The 21,370-nt window shown below is 45.0% G+C and overlaps 4 protein-coding genes across 5 annotated transcripts; 1 reads left to right on the plus strand and 3 right to left on the minus strand.

Annotated features, from left to right (window-relative positions):
- Nucleotides 1–30: 30 nt before the first annotated feature.
- On the minus strand, nt 31–2,551 carry clec3bb (C-type lectin domain family 3, member Bb). Its single transcript, XM_040189076.2, has 3 exons — nt 2,256–2,551; nt 1,999–2,091; nt 31–899 (listed from the first exon to the last, which is right to left on the minus strand). The coding sequence occupies exons 1-3, from the start codon at nt 2,350–2,352 to the stop codon at nt 493–495; spliced, it is 597 nt and encodes a 198-aa protein (XP_040045010.2). The 5' UTR covers nt 2,353–2,551; the 3' UTR covers nt 31–492.
- A 626-nt stretch (nt 2,552–3,177) lies between these two features.
- On the minus strand, nt 3,178–5,401 carry exosc7 (exosome component 7). The gene is made up of 8 exons (XM_040189078.2): nt 5,214–5,401; nt 4,964–5,065; nt 4,683–4,777; nt 4,115–4,280; nt 3,949–4,019; nt 3,700–3,823; nt 3,462–3,617; nt 3,178–3,357 (listed from the first exon to the last, which is right to left on the minus strand). Exons 1-8 carry the CDS (start codon nt 5,268–5,270, stop codon nt 3,253–3,255), a joined length of 876 nt encoding a protein of 291 aa, XP_040045012.1. The 5' UTR covers nt 5,271–5,401; the 3' UTR covers nt 3,178–3,252.
- A 923-nt stretch (nt 5,402–6,324) lies between these two features.
- Nucleotides 6,325–13,828, plus strand: LOC120826333 (palmitoyltransferase ZDHHC3). 2 transcript variants are annotated; one of them, XM_040188513.2, is made up of 7 exons: nt 6,325–6,492; nt 9,180–9,511; nt 9,789–9,913; nt 10,591–10,687; nt 10,891–10,972; nt 11,273–11,403; nt 11,935–13,828. In XM_040188513.2, exons 2-7 carry the CDS (start codon nt 9,209–9,211, stop codon nt 12,091–12,093), a joined length of 897 nt encoding a protein of 298 aa, XP_040044447.1. In that variant the 5' UTR covers nt 6,325–6,492; nt 9,180–9,208; the 3' UTR covers nt 12,094–13,828. The 2 variants fall into 2 exon arrangements, with proteins under 2 accessions (XP_040044447.1, XP_040044446.1); XM_040188512.2 differs by having other exon boundaries at nt 6,344–6,758.
- Nucleotides 13,829–14,588: 760 nt separating this feature from the next.
- On the minus strand, nt 14,589–19,570 carry LOC120826334 (transmembrane protein 42). Its single transcript, XM_040188514.2, has 3 exons — nt 18,912–19,570; nt 18,248–18,394; nt 14,589–17,973 (listed from the first exon to the last, which is right to left on the minus strand). The coding sequence occupies exons 1-3, from the start codon at nt 19,086–19,088 to the stop codon at nt 17,830–17,832; spliced, it is 468 nt and encodes a 155-aa protein (XP_040044448.1). The 5' UTR covers nt 19,089–19,570; the 3' UTR covers nt 14,589–17,829.
- Between the last annotated feature and the right edge of the window lie 1,800 nt (nt 19,571–21,370).

The raw sequence follows: 21,370 nt of genomic DNA on the forward strand, positions 1-21,370 counted from the left end.
CCTCAAACCTTTCCTTGAAGAAAAGAGAAATGGTTTTTCATAGTTTATTCATGGATTTTCAGGCTATACATTAGATTCAGAAGGAGACTAGCAAACTAAAATAATTTCCATAATGTGGCTGAAGATGTTACTCCATTTATGTCGATATATTTCTTGGCTTATAGTTTTCACGCCATTGGTTTTTGACGTTAAAATACAGTACTGGGAAAAGGATGTCGGGGTTTGAACCAGTGATTCTCAACCAGTGAGTTATAAGAAAACTAAAGGTACACCTAGTTTTTAAATTTGTGTAAGGTGCCAGCTACTCGCACCATTTTACTTCAAAAATAGGATTAGCTTTACAACAATCTAATTTAATCTGCGTTTAACTGTGTTCATCCTAGTTTTATGGAGACGCGGTGAATCCTCACCAGATCCCTAACAGTTAAACGATGTGTGTCATGTTGGCAAAACGTACATGACCCGGGAAAGCATCTGTTTAGGTGCATGTGGTCAAACGATGTTGAACTGGCAGACGGACGGCTTCTCCTCGCGGCAGTTCTCGTCGTACCACTTCCCGCCGGCGGCCCCGGACAGGACGGCGCAGTTTTGGGCCTTGCCTCCATCTGGCTGTGGGGACCGGTAGTTGGAGGTGTCCCAGTTTTTGAATGTGACGCTGGAGCCCGTCTGGTCCGCCCAGGTGCCCTCCGTCACCATGTCTTGGACGCCCAGCCAGACCTGCTCATCCGGGCCGACGCTCTGGCGGACGTAGTCTCTGAGCTGGTCGTTCTCATCGCCGGACGTGGGCGCGCCGAGGACACCACCCATGGCGTGACAGTCCTCGGTGGCGGCGTGATAGCGTTTTCTCACCGCGTCGGCGAGGAAACACTTGTTATTGACCTTTTTGCCTTTCAGGCAGACTGAGGAGGAACATTTTAAAAAAGGGAGCAGATGTGGTTAGTTTAAATGTATCACGTTCTTTGGTAGCAATACGAGATGTCCTGTGGTATTTTTTGAAGACATGAGCAACATGAAGGAACAACTGGATTTTATTTTAGCATTTGCCGAATGCTCTCCAGATTCAAACTTGCAATTCCAAAGACTACACATCCCATCTGAATTTGTTTTTAATCGAAGCATAGCTCAGGCTATTGTTTTGAACCTGAGCACACGATTGGCACGCTGAGCAAAGTATTTCATACATAAATAAATCAAAGCAGCGACCCTTTAAAGTGCTCGTCCATCATAGAGGTCAACAGTGGTCATGAAGAAGAGATGCAGGTCTGAAGTGTAATTTTGCTCACAGGGACACTTCAGCTAGTAAAGGTTTGCTGGTTGAAAAACGGTCTGATCTGTTGCCTGGAAACAGGCGATCTATATGTGTTGGTGATTTGATTCAAGCATCTATATTCATGCACCACTAGAGAACAAAAAACAGAAAATAAAGTAAATATTACTATATTACTAAATAATTATTAATATAATGGTTCTCTAAAATCATGCCTTGTGACGTTCCCTGAGGGTCCCCTCAGTTATGAGAATCCAAACTTATAGACTCTTGAATCTGTTTGAATCCTTTTTTGTTATGACTTTTTCTTATCTAATGCAGTTTTTTGCACTATTTTTTATGATAATGTTAAAAAAAAAAAAATTCTTTTAGACTTTGGGAAACTTTATAGTTATTGTTTAACTGTAAAGCCTTTCATGACTTTCTATTTAAACGGTACTATTCATAAAAAAGTCATTCTTATTAAGACTAGATTTTGGCAAAAGGCTCCTCGACAAGACAGGGACATAATATTACTAAATGAGAACCCGCCACGGTTGATCCTCTAATGTACCGCTGCAAAGTCCAATAACTACTGCCTGTCGAAGTATGCACATGAACTATAAACACCCACACAGCCTCCGGCCTGGTTTAGTAATTCAAGTCCTGGTATTAGCTGACTTTTTGGAGATATTAGGGGAATTATTTGTATCCCTCTGTTAATGCAAACGAGATCGGCGCTATGAAGTCACCTGTCTGCAGGGCTTGATGTTCCTTCAGCAAGTTGAGCTCCTGGACGATGTCGTTGATCTGTTTCCGTAGCTCCTCGATGGCAGCGTCCTTTGCTGTGTCCGATTCCAACAATGTAAAAAAATCTAAATCAGGAGTTTGTATTGTAAAATCTCTTTTCAAGGAGATTTGTGAATTTTGTTACGGTAAATTTGAAAATTTGATCTCATAACACAAGCTGAACTGAACCAAATAATCCTCTTCGCAGATTGTGGTCTACCTTTTTTTACGGGCTTCTTCTCTGCTGGAGTCTGCTGAAATGAACAGTTGACCAGCAGTAGTACTCCCACAAGCATACACACTCCTCTGACCTCCATGCTGAGACCTGTTGAATGACGCTACTCCAACATCTACACTCGCAATTTATCCCCCACCTCTCTCCCTCTCTCCCTTTCTCTCTCGCTCAGGAAAAACATCAAAGTCCAAAACTGCCATTTGAAGGAATAAACAATCTGACCTCAGGAGCCTTAAAGAATGGTGTGTGTGTGTGTGTGTGTGTGTGTGTGTGTCTCATCTGGCACAAGATGCCTCACATGCCAGTACAAACTAGGACCAGGTGCAGAATGGCAGATAATATGAAGCGGTTATGACATCAGTGCAACTCTCCCTAAAGTATATGAAAAAATAAATTAACATCTGACTCACATGTTACATAAGAACTTCTTCCCTATTTCTTGTCTCAAAAGACTAGTTTAAATCTGGATGGGGAAATAAGTAATGAAAAAACACGTTTTTTGGCCCAAACGTGATTTGGAAGTTTCTTTTGGAAAAAATCTTGCAAGAGCTCAATCCATAAAATAGGACTTTGTTTGGAATTAGTCGGCTGAGCCTCAGGGAGAAGTGGACGTGATCCAGAATCACATCTGGTCTTTTTGTAACACTGACACGTGGCAGAAACAAAGGGACGCCTGTGCACTTACCTCATTTTGTATTGAATGTCAGCTTTGTTTAAAACTACAGTTTGCCTCTCATGTTGTGATTCACATCCACATCCGCTAAAGTTCATCAGTTCATCTTCTTAGCTAATTTCACAATTAGCATTTCAATTCTTCTGTTGTGGACAGAAATGTATTTTGTGAGGTCACAATGACTTGTTAAAACAGCAACAATAGTGTTTTTAAATGTATATAGAAAGACAAGCAGGCCGTACAAATTTGAAGTTTAATTAGAAAGTTCTGCATAGACGTACATACAAACTGTGGCTACAATAGCCGTAATTAACCAAGAAAGCCAACTTTCTCTCTCTTCTTTCCCAAACTCTCCTCCTGTTTCAGCAGCTTCATGAGTGGAGCATGAAGGGCCTTCCCGACGCGTTTACCTGCCTGGAAACAGCAAAACCCGTAAGTATCTTTCTACCACAAAGTCACATTCAGGCATAATGACATTCAAAAACATGGGGGGAGCCAGACGGAAGCGCTGGACTCACCTGTGTCATTTCGAAGATACTCTCTGGCTCCAGGCTGCCCATGCCCACCTTCCTCGTACAGGTGACCGTTCCCTTGTGTGTCACAGCGATGATCAGGCTCGCCACGGAGCAGGCCTTCTCCTGCAGATTCGCATCCACCACGTGCCGGTGGCCCACCTGCAGACAAAACCAACGTCACGGCCGTAGTTTGCGTGTAGAAAAGGGCTTTTTACTTTGGAGTTTGAGCGTGTGAGCTTACCTTGCACAACGTCACTATACAGGGAACGTTTTCCACATCTAGCCTCACGCAATCGTACGGGTCATCTGACAGCTCAATTTCCTTCCCTCCTTCCTCGTCAGCGGACAGGTGCACTTTGGGAATTCTGTGAACAAGGAAATGAGAAGATTGCTTATAAGCGGTCATTTTACAGGAATAAGATTCAGCTGGAAGAGAATAAAGAAGGATTTATCGATCAGATCTTGAAGAGCAGGATAACGTCTCACTTACTTTGTGTTAAACAGAGCCGCTTTAATAGCTACTGAGATGGCGTCGTACAGGTTTCCATCACACTGCAGGAGCTGTGGAAAAAACGTCAGCGGGTCATTCAACCAATGGCCATTAGTTCCATTGCCCTTCTCCAAAGGGAAAGACATCATCGGAAACAAGCGCTCACCAGCACATCCACATAAAGGACCCAGCAGTGCTCTCCTGCACTGATGCAGAGGCTCTTCAGGTCCACGCTGTGTTTGTTGTTAAAGACTTTGTAGAGGGTGTTACTCAACTCTGTCCCCAGCTCGTCGCCTCCTCTGCCCTCAAACTCGGGAGTTGCATTGGCCGAACTGGTGGTTAGAAGGAGGAGACGAAACAATAAATACATAGAGTAACATCGGTCAGTCAGAGAGGTTTTGTTCTTATTCCACACGTTTACGGATGTACTAGTAATCAGGCAACATTCTCCTTCCTGGGCCTATAACCGCTGGGACGTGTTGGGAGATTTGTTTCACAGGGAACTAATGATACAACACTACCTCCTTGTGGCAATCTATCTAAACACTAACTAAATGTGGTTACAGAAAAAATCTGAACATCAGGACAGGTAGTGAAATCATTATTTCTGGATATAGAATATTTGGAATCCAGTTTGCTTCCTGAGATGGTGGTAAGTACACGTCTTCAATGCTTTGGTGGCCTTAGTTTATACACTTGCAAACAGTCCTAATAGCAAGATGCCCGGCTCGTACCAGTCTACGAAGAATTCCAAGTAGCCTTCATTCGGCACCGCGGGCCTCGGTTTTCCAATGTCAGCTTTGACCCCAACTAGAACCGCTGTGTCGCCCTGGAAGACAGTAGACACAGTAAAGATAGTTATAGATAGATAGTAGACGGACTGGTACAGCTCGGGGGAGAAGTGTTAATTCAGTCATGTGCAATGGGAAGTTTGCACAGGTGGGACATTTTTGAACACATTCAGAAAATGAGCAAACGTGGAGGACTTCTTGATGTATTTATCATGTTACGTTACCAGTGTGACTTTAGCTGAGCCGTCTGTGTTGGACACCACGTCGGTCTCTATCTCCATGTGTCTGTAGTCCTCGCAGCTTCTTCCGTCCACTCGTAGGTCATCCTGAGTCAAACCAACACGTCAACACCACGGACCGTTAGCTAAGTTTCGCTTTGCGGCGTTTTAGAGCCCAAATCAAAGTCGTGGGATTTTTCGAGATGTTCTTCATTAAAAGGGGTTGAGAGCTGAATCATTCCTGTGAAAAACTTACCCGTATGCCGTGTAAGATGTACACTTTTTCAGCCTCGCTAACATGTACTGTTGCCATAGTGTAAAAAGCCTGATAGCACGCGAGTGTGGCGCTCCTTCCTTACGTCATCAAAAGACGACGCTGTAGCCCGTGAGTCCCGCATCTTTTGCTCACCCGGATGTCCCGATGGTTTGTTCCAAAATGATCCTGCAGAAGATACATGACCCCGCCAACCATTTATTTAGATTGGGTTATTAATGTGTGAGAAGGATCGCCTGATCAAAGATAACAACTTTGATGTTTTACGATAACTTGTTGCATGGTTTAGTAAAACACAACGTATTCTGTTTAATAATGTAAGCAGACTTTTTGTCTTTAAAATACGTCTGTGTTGTTTATATATGAGTTAACTGAAGCTGTAAGTGTTTTTTAGGGCCTTTTGGGAATTGGAAGTGGAATTCCATCTTTTCCATGATGAATAACTGCTTGGTTAGAGATAATACAGCAGAAATGGTATACATATAAACACCACGTTTAGTATTTGGCAATAGATTTATGGAAATTTGACTATTTGTGAGGCTGGCCGACTACAGGCAAAGCGGACACTGGTCTCCCCCCCCCCCCCCCCCCCCCAGGACTACAAACTATTGACAACTGATGTTTCAACTATTCAGTGTAAATTTATTTTGGGATCATAACATTACACGACTAACACAATAGCATCTCGGGTGTGTCTCTCATCATCGGGGGCCCTCTGTGGAAAAGAGGCACCCTAGGGCCTCATCATCAGGAATCATTCAACATTTATTTTCCAAATATTTTAGACAGACGAGGAATTTGAGATGGCGGTAGGTGTATGGTACCAAAATCTATTATTTCGGTACACTTTCTTGATGCATATATTTGTATTATCTGTATTTAAGAAAACCAATGTGACTTAAATATAAAAATTGCGAAGACCGCGGGGAAAAAACAAGGAGCCAACCAACTCCCTTTTTCGCCGACGTGTCTCCTACCAGCTCCATTTTCAGTTTTTTCAAAGAGCTTAAAACATAAACATAAAATACCCGCAGTATACCAGTTATAATAAAGATAAATAAATACATGAACGGAATGCCCCCCTGCCGTGTTTTAAATGAACGAAGGCTGCGCATTGCGCGGGCGCAGTGGGAGAAAGCGCCGCCTGGCAGACCGCGCCGAGGGCAACGCCGCCCCCGCGGGGAGTACCGGACTTCCTGCTCAGCTCCGCGTTGGGTTTCCCTGCGAAGCTCCCAGGACCGCGCGGTGGCTGAAGCAGTAGGTAGGCGGCGACGCCCTGTCCTCCTGCCGCGGCAATTAGCGCCTGATAAGGCGAATCGACGCGGGGTCGAAACCGAGGCGGCGGAGGAAGGGAACGCCGGGCTCGCGGACAGCGTCGCGCCGCAGATCGGGCGGGTTAGCCGGCATCGCGCTAGCTGAGCGCGGCGGCGCAGGAGACGCTTCGGGGTGTTTTAACTTCTCAAGGCTCCGAAAATACGCCCGATAAGACTTCAGGCAACTTTTCTCGACGAACCCGGAGAGCGCGAGGTATGTGTGTAAACAAAGAAACAAGCGGCGGGTGCGTGACGTCGGGTAGGCTTTAGTTCAGGGTGGATGGTGGTTATCAGCTGTGGATGGAGGTCCGGATCTGCTGCTCCACCAGGTACTTCCTGGTCGGGTTATTAGCCTTCTGGAGGTTGATGGATTATGGCCCTACGATCCCGTAATCACTGCACAGCAGCACAAGATCATTTCCCCTTTTGCGCGTCCATGTTTCAGGGAGGTCAGAGGTCACCGTTGCTTGGTTACTTTGGAAATTACGACTTATGACTTCTTCGGCATTGCCAATTATGTTTTTTGGTTTGTCTTATTTATCCTCCACTGTATCAAAGTAACCAAGCTGTAAACGAGGGTTAATGTTATGTTATCTTATCTTATCTGGTTACATGCTAGTTTCAACTGTACTTCCCAGTGTTTCTGCACTATTTAGTGCTAACTGTACTTTAGAGATGCAACTATTACAAAGTCAAGCATCAAGATAACGGACCCAGATATTCATTTCTCCGAGGTGGTTGGAGATGCGATTTGTCTCTGAAGTCAATTTGTTACTAAATGTGTTCTATAGTTGTCATCGCTGCTGATCATCTTAAATCACAACCTCACTTACACTGAAACAACAGTTTTTGCCAAATACTTTTTATGTTATTTTATTATTCATGGTTAAAAAACATTCATTCAATATTGAAATATTTGCAGATGAATTTGGTGATTCATTATCTGATCTTTTCCGTCCAGTAAAGTGTAAATTCTATGATGCTGTCGGATGATGTACTTTCACTGGATTTTGGAATATTGCTCCATCTAGAATAAGAATACATTTTGGAGCAAACATTACTTTCCTGCCCATCGCCGATTCCTTTCAAGCGTCCACACACACACACAAACACACACACACACACCCACGTGTTGCTCCTTTTACTTCCTGGTGTTCCACCAAAGTCCTGTGACTCATCAGATTGTGTCACTACGAGTTTCACTTTGGTTTGCTGCAGCTCGTCAATGATGCCTTCCCGCAGTGTTCCAGCAGAAACCGGTCTGTGCACCAAAGCACCGAGCTCTCAAAATGTGTCACTAAAACTAATCCGAGTGAGATTAGAAGTCGTTTGCTCTCTAGGTTCTCTAGATCGAGGAGGTCACTGCCAAAGTAAAATCACATTAAGAGGAGGGCGAGTCCAGCTGTCTCTCTCCTCTACATCACATCTGTCCTCACGCCTCCTCCCCTGTCTGTCCACATCAGCGGCCTCCACCCGCGAGTGCTGTCAGTTACTTTGACATGCGTCCTAGCCGCCCGGCATCAAACGCACCCGTGAATCATTAATTCACTGCATACTTGTTAATTCCCAGGGAGTCTCTGTCACAGTGTGAATCACATTCTGCATCTAATCTGTCTAAGAAACAGAAAGTGTTAACGGTCGTTTCTCGAGAGAAGAAGGAGGCTTTTCTCTGTAACAATGGAGCCATTCAGCTCTTATAATAAAAGAGCAATCTATAGACTCGTTCTCCACTCCACACAGAAAAGACACGACCGCCTGCGTTGACGTTAATGAACTCCGGGTTTTGCAGTTAGTTTCACTTGAGCTCGTTGGTTACTTCATTGTGGGAAGTCTCGTAGTATCGTCCTGTGCATTTTCAGTAAAGCGCGTTATTTAGATCCAGCTAAGTGTCTTTGTTTCCAATGGAGGGAAAGCAGTCCACATTTACTCCACAGTTTCTGTGCGAGTCGTTATCAAGCGCCCTGTGACCCCAAACGCCGGAACAAGGCTTTCTGGGAACGGGCCGCTCCCACCCGATGAATCAGATCTGAACCGGTAACCGGTCACGTGAATCATGAATCATCGGTAGTGAGCTTTGACTGGGGAAACGGAACCTGTTTAACCAGCAATTTCCACGATGTTAAGTTAAAAATAACTTCTATAACCAACATTTATTTTGAGGTCTGTGGACACGTTTCCAAATTGTTTTCAGAGAAGAATTGCAAGAATTGTTGCAGTCGGAGGACTACCGCACCCCAGCTGCTTTGATTCATTCCCATGTGTGGCGTAGCAACTCCGTGTTGTTTTCATTCTGATTAAATTCCTCCTTAACTGTTATTGCTCAGTTAAGCCTAGAGGATAAATGGAACTACCAATTTCACTGCAATGTTACCGCATATAATAGGAAGAACCTTTTTGGATTCCCTCCGAGGGCTCATAATCTTCTCATAACCGTCACACTGTAAAATCTATAATGGCAGCAAATGAGTGTTCCAGGTACCTCGTGACTGTGTGTGAAGAAAGTGTCCCTGGTAGTTTCATTGCATAAAACAATTGTCAGCCGATAACTTCCCACGTCCAGATCCTGTCCAGTAAATTCCTTTCTTCTACCCCCTCTGCTCCCCCCTCTTCCTCGCCATCTGCCCCCTCGCCACAGTATGCGGCCGCAGCCCCGGGCCTTGTAGGATGAAGAGTCCGGCGCATCGCACCCGGGACATCGAGAGGCAGGCCGACTACCTGAGGCCCGAGCACTGCGCCCCTCCCCCGCCGCGCAACTCCTCCGGCACCATGTGGTTCATCCGCGACGGCTGCGGCATCGTGTGCGGCGTCATCACCTGGTTCCTGGTCTTCTACGCCGAGTTCGTGGTGGTGTTCGTCATGCTGCTGCCCGGCAAGAACGTGATCTACACCCTCTGCAACGGCGTGATCTTCAACGGCCTCGCGTTCCTCGCGCTCGCCTCTCACGCCAAGGCCATGTGCACGGACCCGGTCAGTGAGGCTCTGGTTGGGTTGGGGGGGGGGTGGGTGTTGGTTGATTGAAATGTTTGGTTCCAGTCTAAATTAGCACCCTATGCTTATTTTTCACTGGGGCTGGTTTCTTTGTTATGCTTTGTTCTTTTGTAACGTTGGCGAGTTGAGTGACGAAACCAAACCCCCGTTTCTTCTCTTCAAGGGGCGAGCAGCTAAACGAGTTACCGGGAAACACAGTAAATGCAAATATTATTCCTTGTCGACTCATTTCTTTTTGTCTGTCTCTCCCCCTCAGGGCGCCGTGCCTAAAGGGAACGCTACCAAAGAATTTATCGAAAGCCTGCAGCTCAAACCGGGACAGGTGGTGTACAAGTGTCCCAAGTGCTGCAGCATAAAGCCGGACAGGGCGCACCACTGCAGGTACGACCCTCCCGGGGATTGTGGGGAAGATCCCAAACCGACCATTAGAGCGCTCTGCTCCCTCCTCCTCCGTGTTTGCTCGTGCTCCCGCGAGTCTCCAGCCCCCCCCTCCCGTCCCGTGTGTTTCATCTGGAGTTGCTGTGTAGCATTTCCCCTGCAGCTGGATGAGAAGGAGTTCCCTGTGTGGCTGCTCGGCGGTGTCCCCGGGGATCCCGAGGCATTAAAAACACCAAAACACTGCAGCGTGATTGAATTGTAGAGGCAGTGAGTCATTCTGCCTCGGCGGGATAATCTCAGTTTGAAGGAAAAAAGCGCTGTTGTTTTATGAGTCATCGATGTTGGTTGTCGGTTGACAGACGACGACACCGAGACGATAACCTCGCATCAAATGACCCGTAGGAATAATGCACCAAACGCCAGAGACAGTAGCTCTTTAAATATGGATTTCACTCAGAAAGCTCGTAAACAAAATGCACAAATAGATGGAGTGTGACTTCTCTCCTTGTCAGATGATTGTAACACACAGACAGACGCACAAAGACACGATGATTAGTCTCAACACGCTGCTTTGGGTGTTTTTTTTTCCCCCAGTCCTCAGGTTGGTCTTTTGGCTCAAACGTCATAGTTTGCCTGCTCTATTTCTCTTCATCTTTATCCTAATATTAATGTTCCCACAGTGTGTGCAAACGCTGCATCAAGAAGATGGACCACCACTGTCCCTGGGTGAACAACTGCGTCGGGGAGAACAACCAGAAGTACTTTGTGCTCTTCACGGTGAGTGACACCTGATGTTATCACTATATTTATCATTAGATTTAGGTTTTTCATGAAAGCTCTCTTGTTGTTTCACACAGTACAAGAGAACACTTAAAAAAAAGCTACAAAAATGATTAAAAAACATTCAAGTCTACAGGCTCTTTGGCTAAAGAATCTTATTACACCAGGTCTCATACTTTGTTTTGCTCCTTCCCCTGCAGATGTATATTTCACTAATATCCTTCCATGCGCTAATCCTGGTGGCCCTGCATTTTGTGTTCTGCTTTGAAGATGACTGGACAAGTAAGTGACATACCGACGAAGTTTCCACTTTCATTCTGGGACTCTAGTGTTCTGCAGATGTGTGCAGATGTGGCGGACTGTTGTGGCTTAGAATTTGACATTCAAGTGTCACTGTGTCCTCCAAGAAATCCCATTTCTGGCTTTGAGAAGTCCGGTGCTAATTATAAAAAAAAAAAACTTCCTACAAATGTCTAAAGAATGAGATGACGTGAGGATTACGTTTTGGACAGAAATGGAGGCACATGGCAATGAGGCAGTAATTCTCAGTAACAGGACCCATCTCCCTCTATCTCTCTCCAGAGTGCAGTAACTTCTCCCCCCCGGCTACGGTCGTCCTCCTCATCCTCCTCTGCTTCGAGGCTCTCCTCTTTCTGCTCTTCACCGCGGTCATGTTCGGCACCCAGGTCCACTCCATCTGCAGCGACGAGACGGTGAGTGAAAACGTCGGCGCAGCAGTGGCTGACGGCGTGACGGCTGGGTTTAGGTCACCCAGGCATTGATGGCGGCCTTTCTTCAGTCCGTACGGCAGCTCCGACTCCCTGAAGTAAATCCTGAATTAATTCCGTCACTAAACCAGAGCAGGTCGGCCGTCCGCCGTACAGCCTCTAGGTCAGACATGTCAAGCTCACTCTGTCCTGTGCACGTTGACCCCGTTTGGCCCTCAAGAGTATTTCCCAGCATTTCATCTCAAAATCTTCCGCTCAACCCGCCCACGCCGATGACTCAGGGTTTTAATTTTCCCTAATCATCTATTCTCCGGCGTGTTAGTGCATCTTCATCCGTGTGTGTGTGGAGGCGCCCAGAGTGAGTCACCCTGACCCTCGAGTACGAAAAAAACCCGCTTCATTTTTAATTGTTCCCCCTGTTTGTTTTTTCTTCTGCTGGTACATTTAAGATTTTAAATATGCAGCTACATGTTCAGCTCTGAGCACGAGTCACCTTCTCCCATCCTTTAACCGCAGGGCATCGAGCAGCTCAAGAAGGAGGAGCGACGATGGGCCAAACGGTCCAAATGGATGAATTTGAAGGTGGTGTTCGGCCATCCGTTCTCGATAGCCTGGCTGAGTCCCTTCGCTACACCCGATCACGGCAAGGCAGACTTGTACCAGTACGTCGTGTGAGGGCCGGACGTCCGACTGGGCGCTGCCGTGGACAGAGATGGAACTCCTCTTAACCACCTCTACGTTTTCCTTTCGTTTGTGGATATTATCTATATTTCAGAAACCTGCGGTGGTTATTTAAAGAAAGAAAAAAACAAACATGACAACCTTCCGTTCTTTTCTATTGCATTGTTTCCCTCTTGCTGATGACTGAGATTATCACGGTTCCGCTCTGCGAAGACCAGAAGGAGACGTTCTAAGAAAGACACTGAGGTCCTCGTGCAGCATGTCGGATCCTTGCCTGCTACCAAGTGTTTGCCGTCTGGGCGCCGAGATGGACTCGTGGTTCTGTGCGAGTTGTCAGGATCCTCTTCATTGACTGTATTCCTGTACGGATGATTTGCCTTAGAACAGCGCATCAGTATTTTTAAAACACATTCTATCATTTTTGCCTTAACGAGATGGTCAGTGTGAGACAGGATCGTGGTGGTTTATTGCAATCTTTCATTTTTACTTGTTGTGTCTTTACTTAGTGCTGGATAGGTAGAATCTTAAAGTCCGGGTTGATTTGGCATCACCTGTGGTTACAAGGGGTGACAACAAGTGCCCTTTAATACTACAGTTACACACACACACGGACAAGCAGCCGATGTTGAATCTAATTACATGCTCAAGATTGAAAAATGTGAAAGGAAACCCACATAGCCAAACCAAAGAGGGGGAAGCTTAAACTTCATTGACTTTATTATGCGCGTGGAGGTCGTCTTAATGAGGCGCGAGAATGACGGACTCCTCCACTAACCAAGAAAAACACTACGCAGGTAAAAAGTGGATTTATCTACATTGAAAGCCCTCTTGCTAAAAAAGGCCTGAACATAAATAGAATCAGAACGGTTTCATTCCATAAAAGTCTGATAGGATTATGAATGATACTTACTTGTAATGGTGTACGGCTTGTAATGGTGGATCCAGCAACTAGTTTGCACAGTGTCCTTCTCTTGACTATTTGGACTCTTTGTTTTCCAACCATGTAAATCACAGGCGAGTAGGAGGTCGGGGACTAAAAACGGTTCACGTTGCTCTCTGAATGCACCGACCCCGAGTGGAATTCACTGGGTCTGTAATTGATGGAATTTGATTGTGGATAATCCAGTTTGTCATAGGTTGCAGTCGTGAGCCTGACCGGAGGGATAAAAAGCCTTACAGGATAAAATGCTGAAATTTAGGCCATTGGAAATTGTTCACCGAGGCCTGACGGCCCACATTTGAAATGCACATGTTAACTGTTGCGGCTGTGAAAGGATGCCGGACCAGTGCGAGGAGAATATTTTACCTTTGGTGAGGAAATGACCCAGTGACCAACACTATAAATGCCTTTGCTCTAATGTGTTTGAAAGCCTTACTGTATTTTTAAAATTGGCGTTTTGAAGATTATTAAAGGACATATGTTGCCAAATTTACTGCTGATTAAAAGGCAATAAATCTACCATTTCAGGAGTTAACCACAATCAAGTGCAACGTTTTCTTAAGGTTCTTTTAACATTACTGGAGTTTTTTGTGACGATCTGAAGATGCAATGGTTACTATCCAGTTTACACATACAGTTCACCAGCTTTCTTAATTTCTTTTTCTTGAATTGTTTAATATATATTTTGCTGTCCGGTATGAATACTATTTGTAGTACTTACTTTTTTTTCTCACTCTGGTGTTTGTTTAAAGGGGAATTAAATAAAACTATGTATGTGACTTTCTATAAGCTTTGGGGTGTTTGATTGACCTTTTTTATATTTTAGCAAAAAAGGTAAAAGAGATTTGGATCCTTTTAAAATCAGGGACAGTTTACTGTTGGGGGGTTAGTGGCCATCCAATCCCCGTACGCCCAAAGCGAGAGCTGGCCGGGGCAGAAGACCCTGGACCATCTGGAGAGCTTAGATCTCCTTTGGGTCCTCCAGTCAGAGCTGGTAGATGTGGCCACAAAAAAGGGAAGTTTGGGGTTTTCTGCTGGAACTGCTGCCACCGCGATGAGGGGGAAAATAACAAGAATGTACTGTCTTTGATGTAAATAAAAATCATTTTGAAATTTGTAATGAAGTAATTCAAATGACTAACAAATTTGTAAATGACATACAAAAAGAATATAAAGATTGTATAAATAAATTTCATAATTCTAATGGTTGCTGTTTTTCACCCATTCGTGTCGATGGATTAAAGAAATAAGGTTGCCCTTTTGAGAATTTGGATACTTTTTAATAAATGTAGAAATTTCAGAAACCTACTCTTCTCTGCCATGTAACTGGAGTGCAAGGCATTTAAACCAATTCTATTTTTATTACAAGTATTAAAAGGAAGGGAGGAAGACGGGACTAATGCTCTTCTGTTTGAATGCTCAGAGGAGACTTGAGCTAAACAAGTACAATTTGATGCAGGAAAAGAAACAAGCTTCACATCTTTACACAGTAGTTCTGAGGAACAAAGCGGTCATGAAGCTCAACTTAACAAATCACAAGTCACAAATCTTGTCAGATGAGATGTTTATTTAATAATTCTCTAATTTACACATTGGTTAAAGTGTTTCTTATTAACAGAATATATTTACACTTTTACAAATGTTAGTTTCACATAATCTGTAAGACACGTGAACAGTTTGTATCGGAGAAAAAAGTTAGTTTCTCATCAAATTTGATTTGATTTGTTGGTGCAGCAGCCATCAGATCGAGGCGATGACTGATGTGCTCTTATTTTAGGGTTACCGACCAACTACTGCAAAACCAGTCAATGCAACCAAGTGATAAGTCAAAACTTTGCTGACTGAAAAGTGCTGAAAAATGTACCGTTGCTTTCTTTTAGTGCGGCACGTGAACAAGCCAATGTGACACGCGCTTTATTGCATCAGCCTTGTATTCTAGTGTTTTTTTTCAATCTCTCTGTACGATCACATCTACAGTTTATGTGCTCACAGATATAAATAAATCAAACTAAGGGCCACGTGGCTTTCACAGAACTCTGAAAAGATCCAACCAGTTTGATTACAGTGAGAGTGGGTTCACAGGGAGATGGTTTGGCCCTCATGTCGTGCCCTAAGAGGGAGGAAAAGCCAGGCACCCAAAAATCCCTTCAGAATCAAACGCACACGATACAGACCTTAAAAGGTAGCTTAAAAAATGTTTAACATTTTGGGAAATACACTTCACAATTAGTGAGTTAGATGAGAAGAGTCATCCCACTCCCGTGTCTGCAAGTCAATATGAAGCTTAGCATGAAGCCTGTACACAGGGGCAAATGACCGCCTGTTTACAAAAACCTCAACACGTTATATATGTCGTTACCGCGTTGAAGGTGTTATCTGCCGCAAATACTCTACATAAAATTGGGGTTTATGGGTCAGAACATTTTATTTTCTGCTCATTGCTTGGCAACTGCTCCCAGCCAAGATGGGAGTCTGGCTTAAAACTCTCATGTCCCTCAGGAATAAACCAAACTACGCTGGTGGGCTCAGGTTAGCACACATAAAAACAGCTACCAGCACGTCCAAAGCTCACGATTTAACAGATTTGCTAATCAGCTGGTTGCCTGGTGAACCTCACAGTGCTTTTAAACTTTATTTAACAAACTATGTGAACACAACATGTTCATTAGAGGTGCTGGTTGGCATATTTTATTACATCTGGACAACGCCGGGCTAGCGTTTTCTTCCCAACTTTTAGCAACTGGCTACCAGCTTCATATTAAATCAAGCAGACGTGAGTGCAGCATCAATCTGCTCATCGAACTCTCGACAAGAAAGACAATAAGCTAAATTTCCCTTAAAAGTTAATGCCACACACCCAGAATGTGACTGGGAGGCACAAACAGCTGGATTCAGCGTGGCTGGGAGTTATATCCACTGCTGTCGAAACCGGTGAGGCGAGAACGGCCCTGCCATGAAACATCAGTCCACCAGCGGCCTTTAACAGGAGCGCTGCGTGATCACATTCTCACGGCAGTCACATTAATAGGGATGCATTCAAATCACGTGGTACAAAACCTGCACAGCAGCAGCTGGAAGGACATTTGATATATTTGTGCATTGCTGCTGTGGAATATTACAGACGGGCATAATAGCTACCGTTATGCATTCATATTATTACATGTATCCAAGCAAAGTGTGATCTCACAAAACTGTTCAACAAAGCATCAACAACAAACCCCCGTGTGCTACAGTATACTTACTTAGCCTGATTCCCGCTAACAGAAACGTCCCTCTACCAGCGTGTATTGAAATCTCCTCTGCTCAATTATCCATCGTCAAAGCTCCTCCGTTGTCACACACATCACAGTGTTATGAGGTTCAAGAGAAGTTAGATGTTATTGCAAATGATGATCGGTGGGAGGGATATTTGGAATTCATAAATGCAGTGCGCGGCAATCAAGAGGTCATGTGACGCTGTAGAGACAATATGGACATTTAAATCACATGATTGTGTGTTTAATAACACAAAGCAGCTCACAGGTACGTCATTCTGTAACAGACTGACACTCACACTCGGGATGCTTTGGTGTGAGAAAATTTCAGTTTAGGCCTCAGTGGGAACATGCACACGAGTTCACCTCGTCAGCTAAGTGCTTCATTTATAATTGTTATTATTCATCTTGAGCATGCATAAGATGCAACGTCAGTGTAGGATGTTTACAGTGAGAAATGTGAGAAAAGCTTTGGTGATCTGACGGCTGCAGTATTTAATGCACAGATTGAGTGATGGGGACATCAAAGTACACGATGTGATGTTCCCTCTGCTCATGAGAAAACCACTTAGATATATAATTATCTGTCTCCTCTTTTAAAAAGGGAAAGCTTTTGAGAAACACACATATTTCCTTTCTTGCAGAGAGTTAGAAAATAAAACGACTACCACTCTCACGTCCTTCAAATATGAAGCAACAGCCAAAAGATGGGCGGTTTAGCTTAGTTTAGTCGGCTTGGTTCTGCCCAAAGCTAAATAAAAGAGTTTCATCCACACAAAAATATAAAATAAAGCCACGGATTACTGGATATTGGAGTGATTGTGAGCTTTGAATATGCTGGCGAGCAGAGTTTGTTAACTTCAGACAGAGCTGGATGTTTCACCTGTTATGCTAAGCTAGGCTAACCGGGACCAGCTTCATACATACCGCACAGACATAAACGCGGTGTCAATATCCTTGTCCAACTCTCAGAAGGAACGCAAACAAGTGTGTTTCCCTGGGTTTCAAAGGCTTCCCTTTAACGGATTCGTTTCCCTTCTCAGCTGTTCTGTTACATTATGAGTTGTTGTGCCGCTGTTGAGCGAAAAACCCTCCAAACGTAAAGCTAGTTTAATGTTTGCATCATTGGTGTGGTCAGAAACGATTCGAGAGCGTCTGCTGGGCGCGGCCATCTGTTCGCTTGTCTCCACTAGCCGGACTGCAGTTGTGTCATCATACGGGCAAAAGGCCGACATCTCCTCTGATTCGAGAACAGTGCAAACACACAGATAAATAGTAACATTACAAGGATTTGTTCGTCATCTTCATCAGGAAGGATGCAATTTAAGTGTCATTTGGGTTATTCAGGAAACAATTCAAATCAATTAAACTAGTAATTGGGTTTAAGGGGAACTATAGAACTGGAAATTCCCTCTTAAGGTCTTCATTTCCTTTGGCTATAGATGTTCAAATCAGAGGAGACAGCAACAAGAAACCACACCTCATTCCACAGCCAGCCGGAGCCAGGCCGGACCCGTCTAGTGGAGACGAGACAAGTTATTCGTCCTTGGCGACTGCGTCATGTTGCCCGTCCTGCGGTGAAACCCTCTGCAGCACCAACAGACCGGAGAAGGTCAGGGAGATGCCGACCCACCACAACGTTATCTGGGCTTCACCAAAGATCAGCTGGCCAAGAAAAGCCTGCGGGGGACAAAAATAATGAATCTGGGTGTCTTCATTACAAAAGGAAATCACTCTCTCCAATTTCATTAAAATAACCGGTGAGAAGGATGCCTTCAGGGAACATGTGAAACAGGGAGTTGAATATAGTCCACTCTATTTTCTAAACGAACGCAGCTTACAGAAGGACAAAAGTGACTGAAATGAACGGTTTTCTATGAGGCTTAGAGGACACGTGGCGGCAGACTACATGGGCGTGTGGGAGGTGCTACGAGAGGATGAGACTGTTACTTACGGAAGATATGAAGTTGGAGGCGGTGGTGGTCACAGTGGTTTGGGTGGAGGAAGAGGAGTACCTGAGTGCTTTAGCGAGGAAGGTCCACATGACGGCATTGCAGGTGAAAAGCAGCCCGCCACACAGCAGCCTCAGAGGGATGTGAAGCTGCAGAACGACAACATGCCCATTGATTTGTGTGCGCCTTCATGCATAAACTGAGCATCATAGAGACGCAGGTACAAGGGGCATCGACAATTGTACCTCAGTACACTACGTTACATTCAAACATTGCAAATATTCTTGTAAAGAATGAATTATATCAGTGACCGCATTATAATACCATCCGCATTACACGGTTTAGGAAATCCCAGATGGTGCATATTGGGAGCGTTTTGTGTTACTCGTTTCTAGCGGTGGTAAACCTCGGATGTTCCAACACTAAATAGGAATCCAGACTGCCGTCTGCAGACGTCGGTGACATCATCCTGTGACGTGTGCGCGCGGCGTGAAGGTCACTGTGCAGAGGGTCACAACACGACACCTGAACACCTTCTCAGAAAGAAACCCTCCCCTCATATATATGTATAATATAGATATATAGATATAGCTATATATAACCTCCCCATCCTCTCCACCCCGTTCGCTCCTCGCGGTGAAGATCACCCACGCGGAGACGCCTCACCCGGTCGCAGGCGGTTGTTTCGTCCGCGTGCCTGAATTTCCGCTGCTCGCCCCACGTCCGGAGTCCGGTTTCGCAGACCCCCTTCAGGTAGTCCGCTCCGAGGGACAGCTTGGCCGACGAAGACGCCACGGCCCCGAGGAAACCCGCCAGCAGCGCGTAGACAACTCCCGGCAACATGACGGCGACGAGCCGAGACGCATTGTTTTCTGATCCGCCGTTTACGTTTCTGTCGCCGCCTGCCTGCTCCGTGCGCGCGCGTGCGTGTGTGCCTGCTCCGTGCGCGCGCGCGCGTGCGTGCGTGTGGCACGTCTTCTTGCACCGTCTCCAGACGTCCGTCCGGTGGCGGTGTCACACATGGTCCACGCGTAGCAGCGCCGTGGTTGGATTAATGTTGCATTCTGGGAAAGGTAGTTCCATCATGCTGCAACCTTAACTGAGTGAAGGATGAGTTTGAGGCAGCTGCGAGATACAGTTGTGTAGCCTCTGTAAAGAGATTAAGCGGATCATTAGAGAATACATTGGAGTACTCCGTATTCTTCTTTGGTATTTAGCCTAAGAGGCTAATAGGGGCCAATCGATGCTAATCTAATGCCCTTGTGTGTGGGCACAGCCTACAGTAACGTATGACCTCTGTTCCCTGCAGCATACTGATGAGCTGCATTATAAAGGTGCATTGCATGAAAACACACTGGGTGCACGAGGGATGGATGGATAAGAGAGAGAGAGTGTGTGTCTGTGTGTGTGAGGGTGCAGTAGGACAGCAGATGCTCACACACGTGATCCTCATCTCCTCTCGTCTGTGCCCTTTAAAGAGAGACGAGCCCGTCAGAAAGGGTGAACCAGAACCAAACTAACCTTTTCTCCTAATTAGGAATGGAAAATGGAGTCATCGCCGTGAATGTGCGGTTTGGACTGAATTGTATTAATCTGAGCATGAAAGACAGACATTCGTCTCTTCATCACACTCGGCAGGCACCAAAAAGAAAGAAAGGTCTCAGTGTTGTAGTGGACTTAAAGACAATAATAACTTCAATCAAATAAAAATAAATCAATCTGGCAGTAAGATTTATGCTCTGACAAACGGAAAACAAAATCTTATTTCTGAGACAGAATGTTGGGTTATTGTTTTATTTGGCTACAAATGGAAAATAGTTTATATTAAGCTGAATAGTGAATAATAATTGATGAACTGGAATAATGCCCAGACGCATAAAGGTTTAAAGGTTTATTTGAGCCTTTTTATACTGATTATTTACTGAACTATAGACCATATTATCTCAAACAAAATGTAGATAATTTGCTATAACTTTGAATTGTCTTATGGGGATGTGGTTGTGAAATGCACAACGATAAAAAGCACAATAAAGTCAGTTTACAACTGTATCTGAATTGACCCAACAATCAATTGTGTGATTCAGCGACAGCCCACTTTATTTAACATGGACACCACTACCAACATGTCAGTTTGTCCCGTTAGCCGGTAACTCCTCCACTGTGATGGCGTGCCAAGTAATCGGTTCTGAGGGCGTTTACTTAAAAAATCTGGGGTCACCAGCGACCCCAGATTCGAGAAAGGGGGGGGGCGCAATTGTCAAGTTGTTTTCAGGTGATACCATTAGCATTATTTACATCCTGTGAGAAAGGGGCCTATTAGCTGTCTGTCTGTTTGACTGTCTGAACGTGCAGAGATGGAGGTGGTGATTCACAAACTGCGAGAGCAGTAACTGCACTCACAGTCTTGACCATATAGTATCTACCTTTTGTTTAGTATGGGCAGAACAACCCTCTAAAGGAAATGTGATCACGTCCTGAAGGTGACCCTCACCGTTTCATCCTGATGAAATGTAAAAGCCGAGTTGGCTTTTCAGGCCAGCAGGTGTCTCCAACGTGCTTCAGACAAATACGTCCACATTCAACTCGACCTCATGCAAATAACTCACTCTGAGGCAGCGATTTGCTTGAAATACAACCTGGTTGCTTTGGTGACCTCGTAACATAACTGCAGGGATTACGCAAGGCCACAACAATGCAGGGCCAGAGCTTGTGTTATTTGCAGTGAACCAAAAGAACCTTGTGACAGTGCAGAAGGAAAGCAGCAAGGTGTCTCTGTCAGAAGGCTCCCCGCTCTCATCCTCCCTGGAACAAGTTTAAGGGAAATGACCGTCCTCCGCCTGTCACATTTTGACACCCGTCCTCCGCCTGGAGTCTCTGCTTAGCAGGACAAAGTCTGAGGAGCCATTAGCTATTATTCCTACTTGTAGTTTCCAGCATGAAGCTCCTCTGACAAATACCACAGTGCAAATTGGCGGTCCGGTCCCTTATGCTCCTGTTCAATGGAGCGATAATTAAGCCCACGGAGGGTTTTCAACTGAAAGTCTATCGCTGCCTTGCAGTGCCTTCTTTCACCTCTTCAGCTTCTGGTCCTGTACAGTGATTAAATAAGAAGAAGACAAATACCA

Source organism: Gasterosteus aculeatus, chromosome 10 (genome assembly GCF_964276395.1).
Source record: "Gasterosteus aculeatus chromosome 10, fGasAcu3.hap1.1, whole genome shotgun sequence".
Lineage (NCBI taxonomy): Eukaryota > Metazoa > Chordata > Actinopteri > Perciformes > Gasterosteidae > Gasterosteus > Gasterosteus aculeatus.

Coding starts and splice junctions, on each gene's coding strand:
- clec3bb (XM_040189076.2), bottom strand. CDS start 2,352: ATGGAGGTCAGAGGAGTGTGTATGCTTGTGGGAGTACTACTGCTGGTC. Junction 2,092..2,255: donor GAAGAAGCCCGTAAAAAAAG/GTAGACCACAAT, acceptor AATCGGACACAG/CAAAGGACGCTGCCATCGAG. Junction 900..1,998: donor ACATCAAGCCCTGCAGACAG/GTGACTTCATAG, acceptor GTTCCTCCTCAG/TCTGCCTGAAAGGCAAAAAG.
- exosc7 (XM_040189078.2), bottom strand. CDS start 5,270: ATGGCAACAGTACATGTTAGCGAGGCTGAAAAAGTGTACATCTTACAC. Junction 3,824..3,948: donor GCGGCTCTGTTTAACACAAA/GTAAGTGAGACG, acceptor CCTTGTTCACAG/AATTCCCAAAGTGCACCTGT. Junction 3,358..3,461: donor GTATCTTCGAAATGACACAG/GTGAGTCCAGCG, acceptor TGCTGTTTCCAG/GCAGGTAAACGCGTCGGGAA.
- LOC120826333 (XM_040188513.2), top strand. CDS start 9,209: ATGAAGAGTCCGGCGCATCGCACCCGGGACATCGAGAGGCAGGCCGAC. Junction 9,914..10,590: donor GACAGGGCGCACCACTGCAG/GTACGACCCTCC, acceptor ATGTTCCCACAG/TGTGTGCAAACGCTGCATCA. Junction 10,688..10,890: donor AGTACTTTGTGCTCTTCACG/GTGAGTGACACC, acceptor CTTCCCCTGCAG/ATGTATATTTCACTAATATC.
- LOC120826334 (XM_040188514.2), bottom strand. CDS start 19,088: ATGTTGCCGGGAGTTGTCTACGCGCTGCTGGCGGGTTTCCTCGGGGCC. Junction 18,395..18,911: donor AAACAACCGCCTGCGACCGG/GTGAGGCGTCTC, acceptor GTCGTTCTGCAG/CTTCACATCCCTCTGAGGCT. Junction 17,974..18,247: donor CCTCCAACTTCATATCTTCC/GTAAGTAACAGT, acceptor TGTCCCCCGCAG/GCTTTTCTTGGCCAGCTGAT.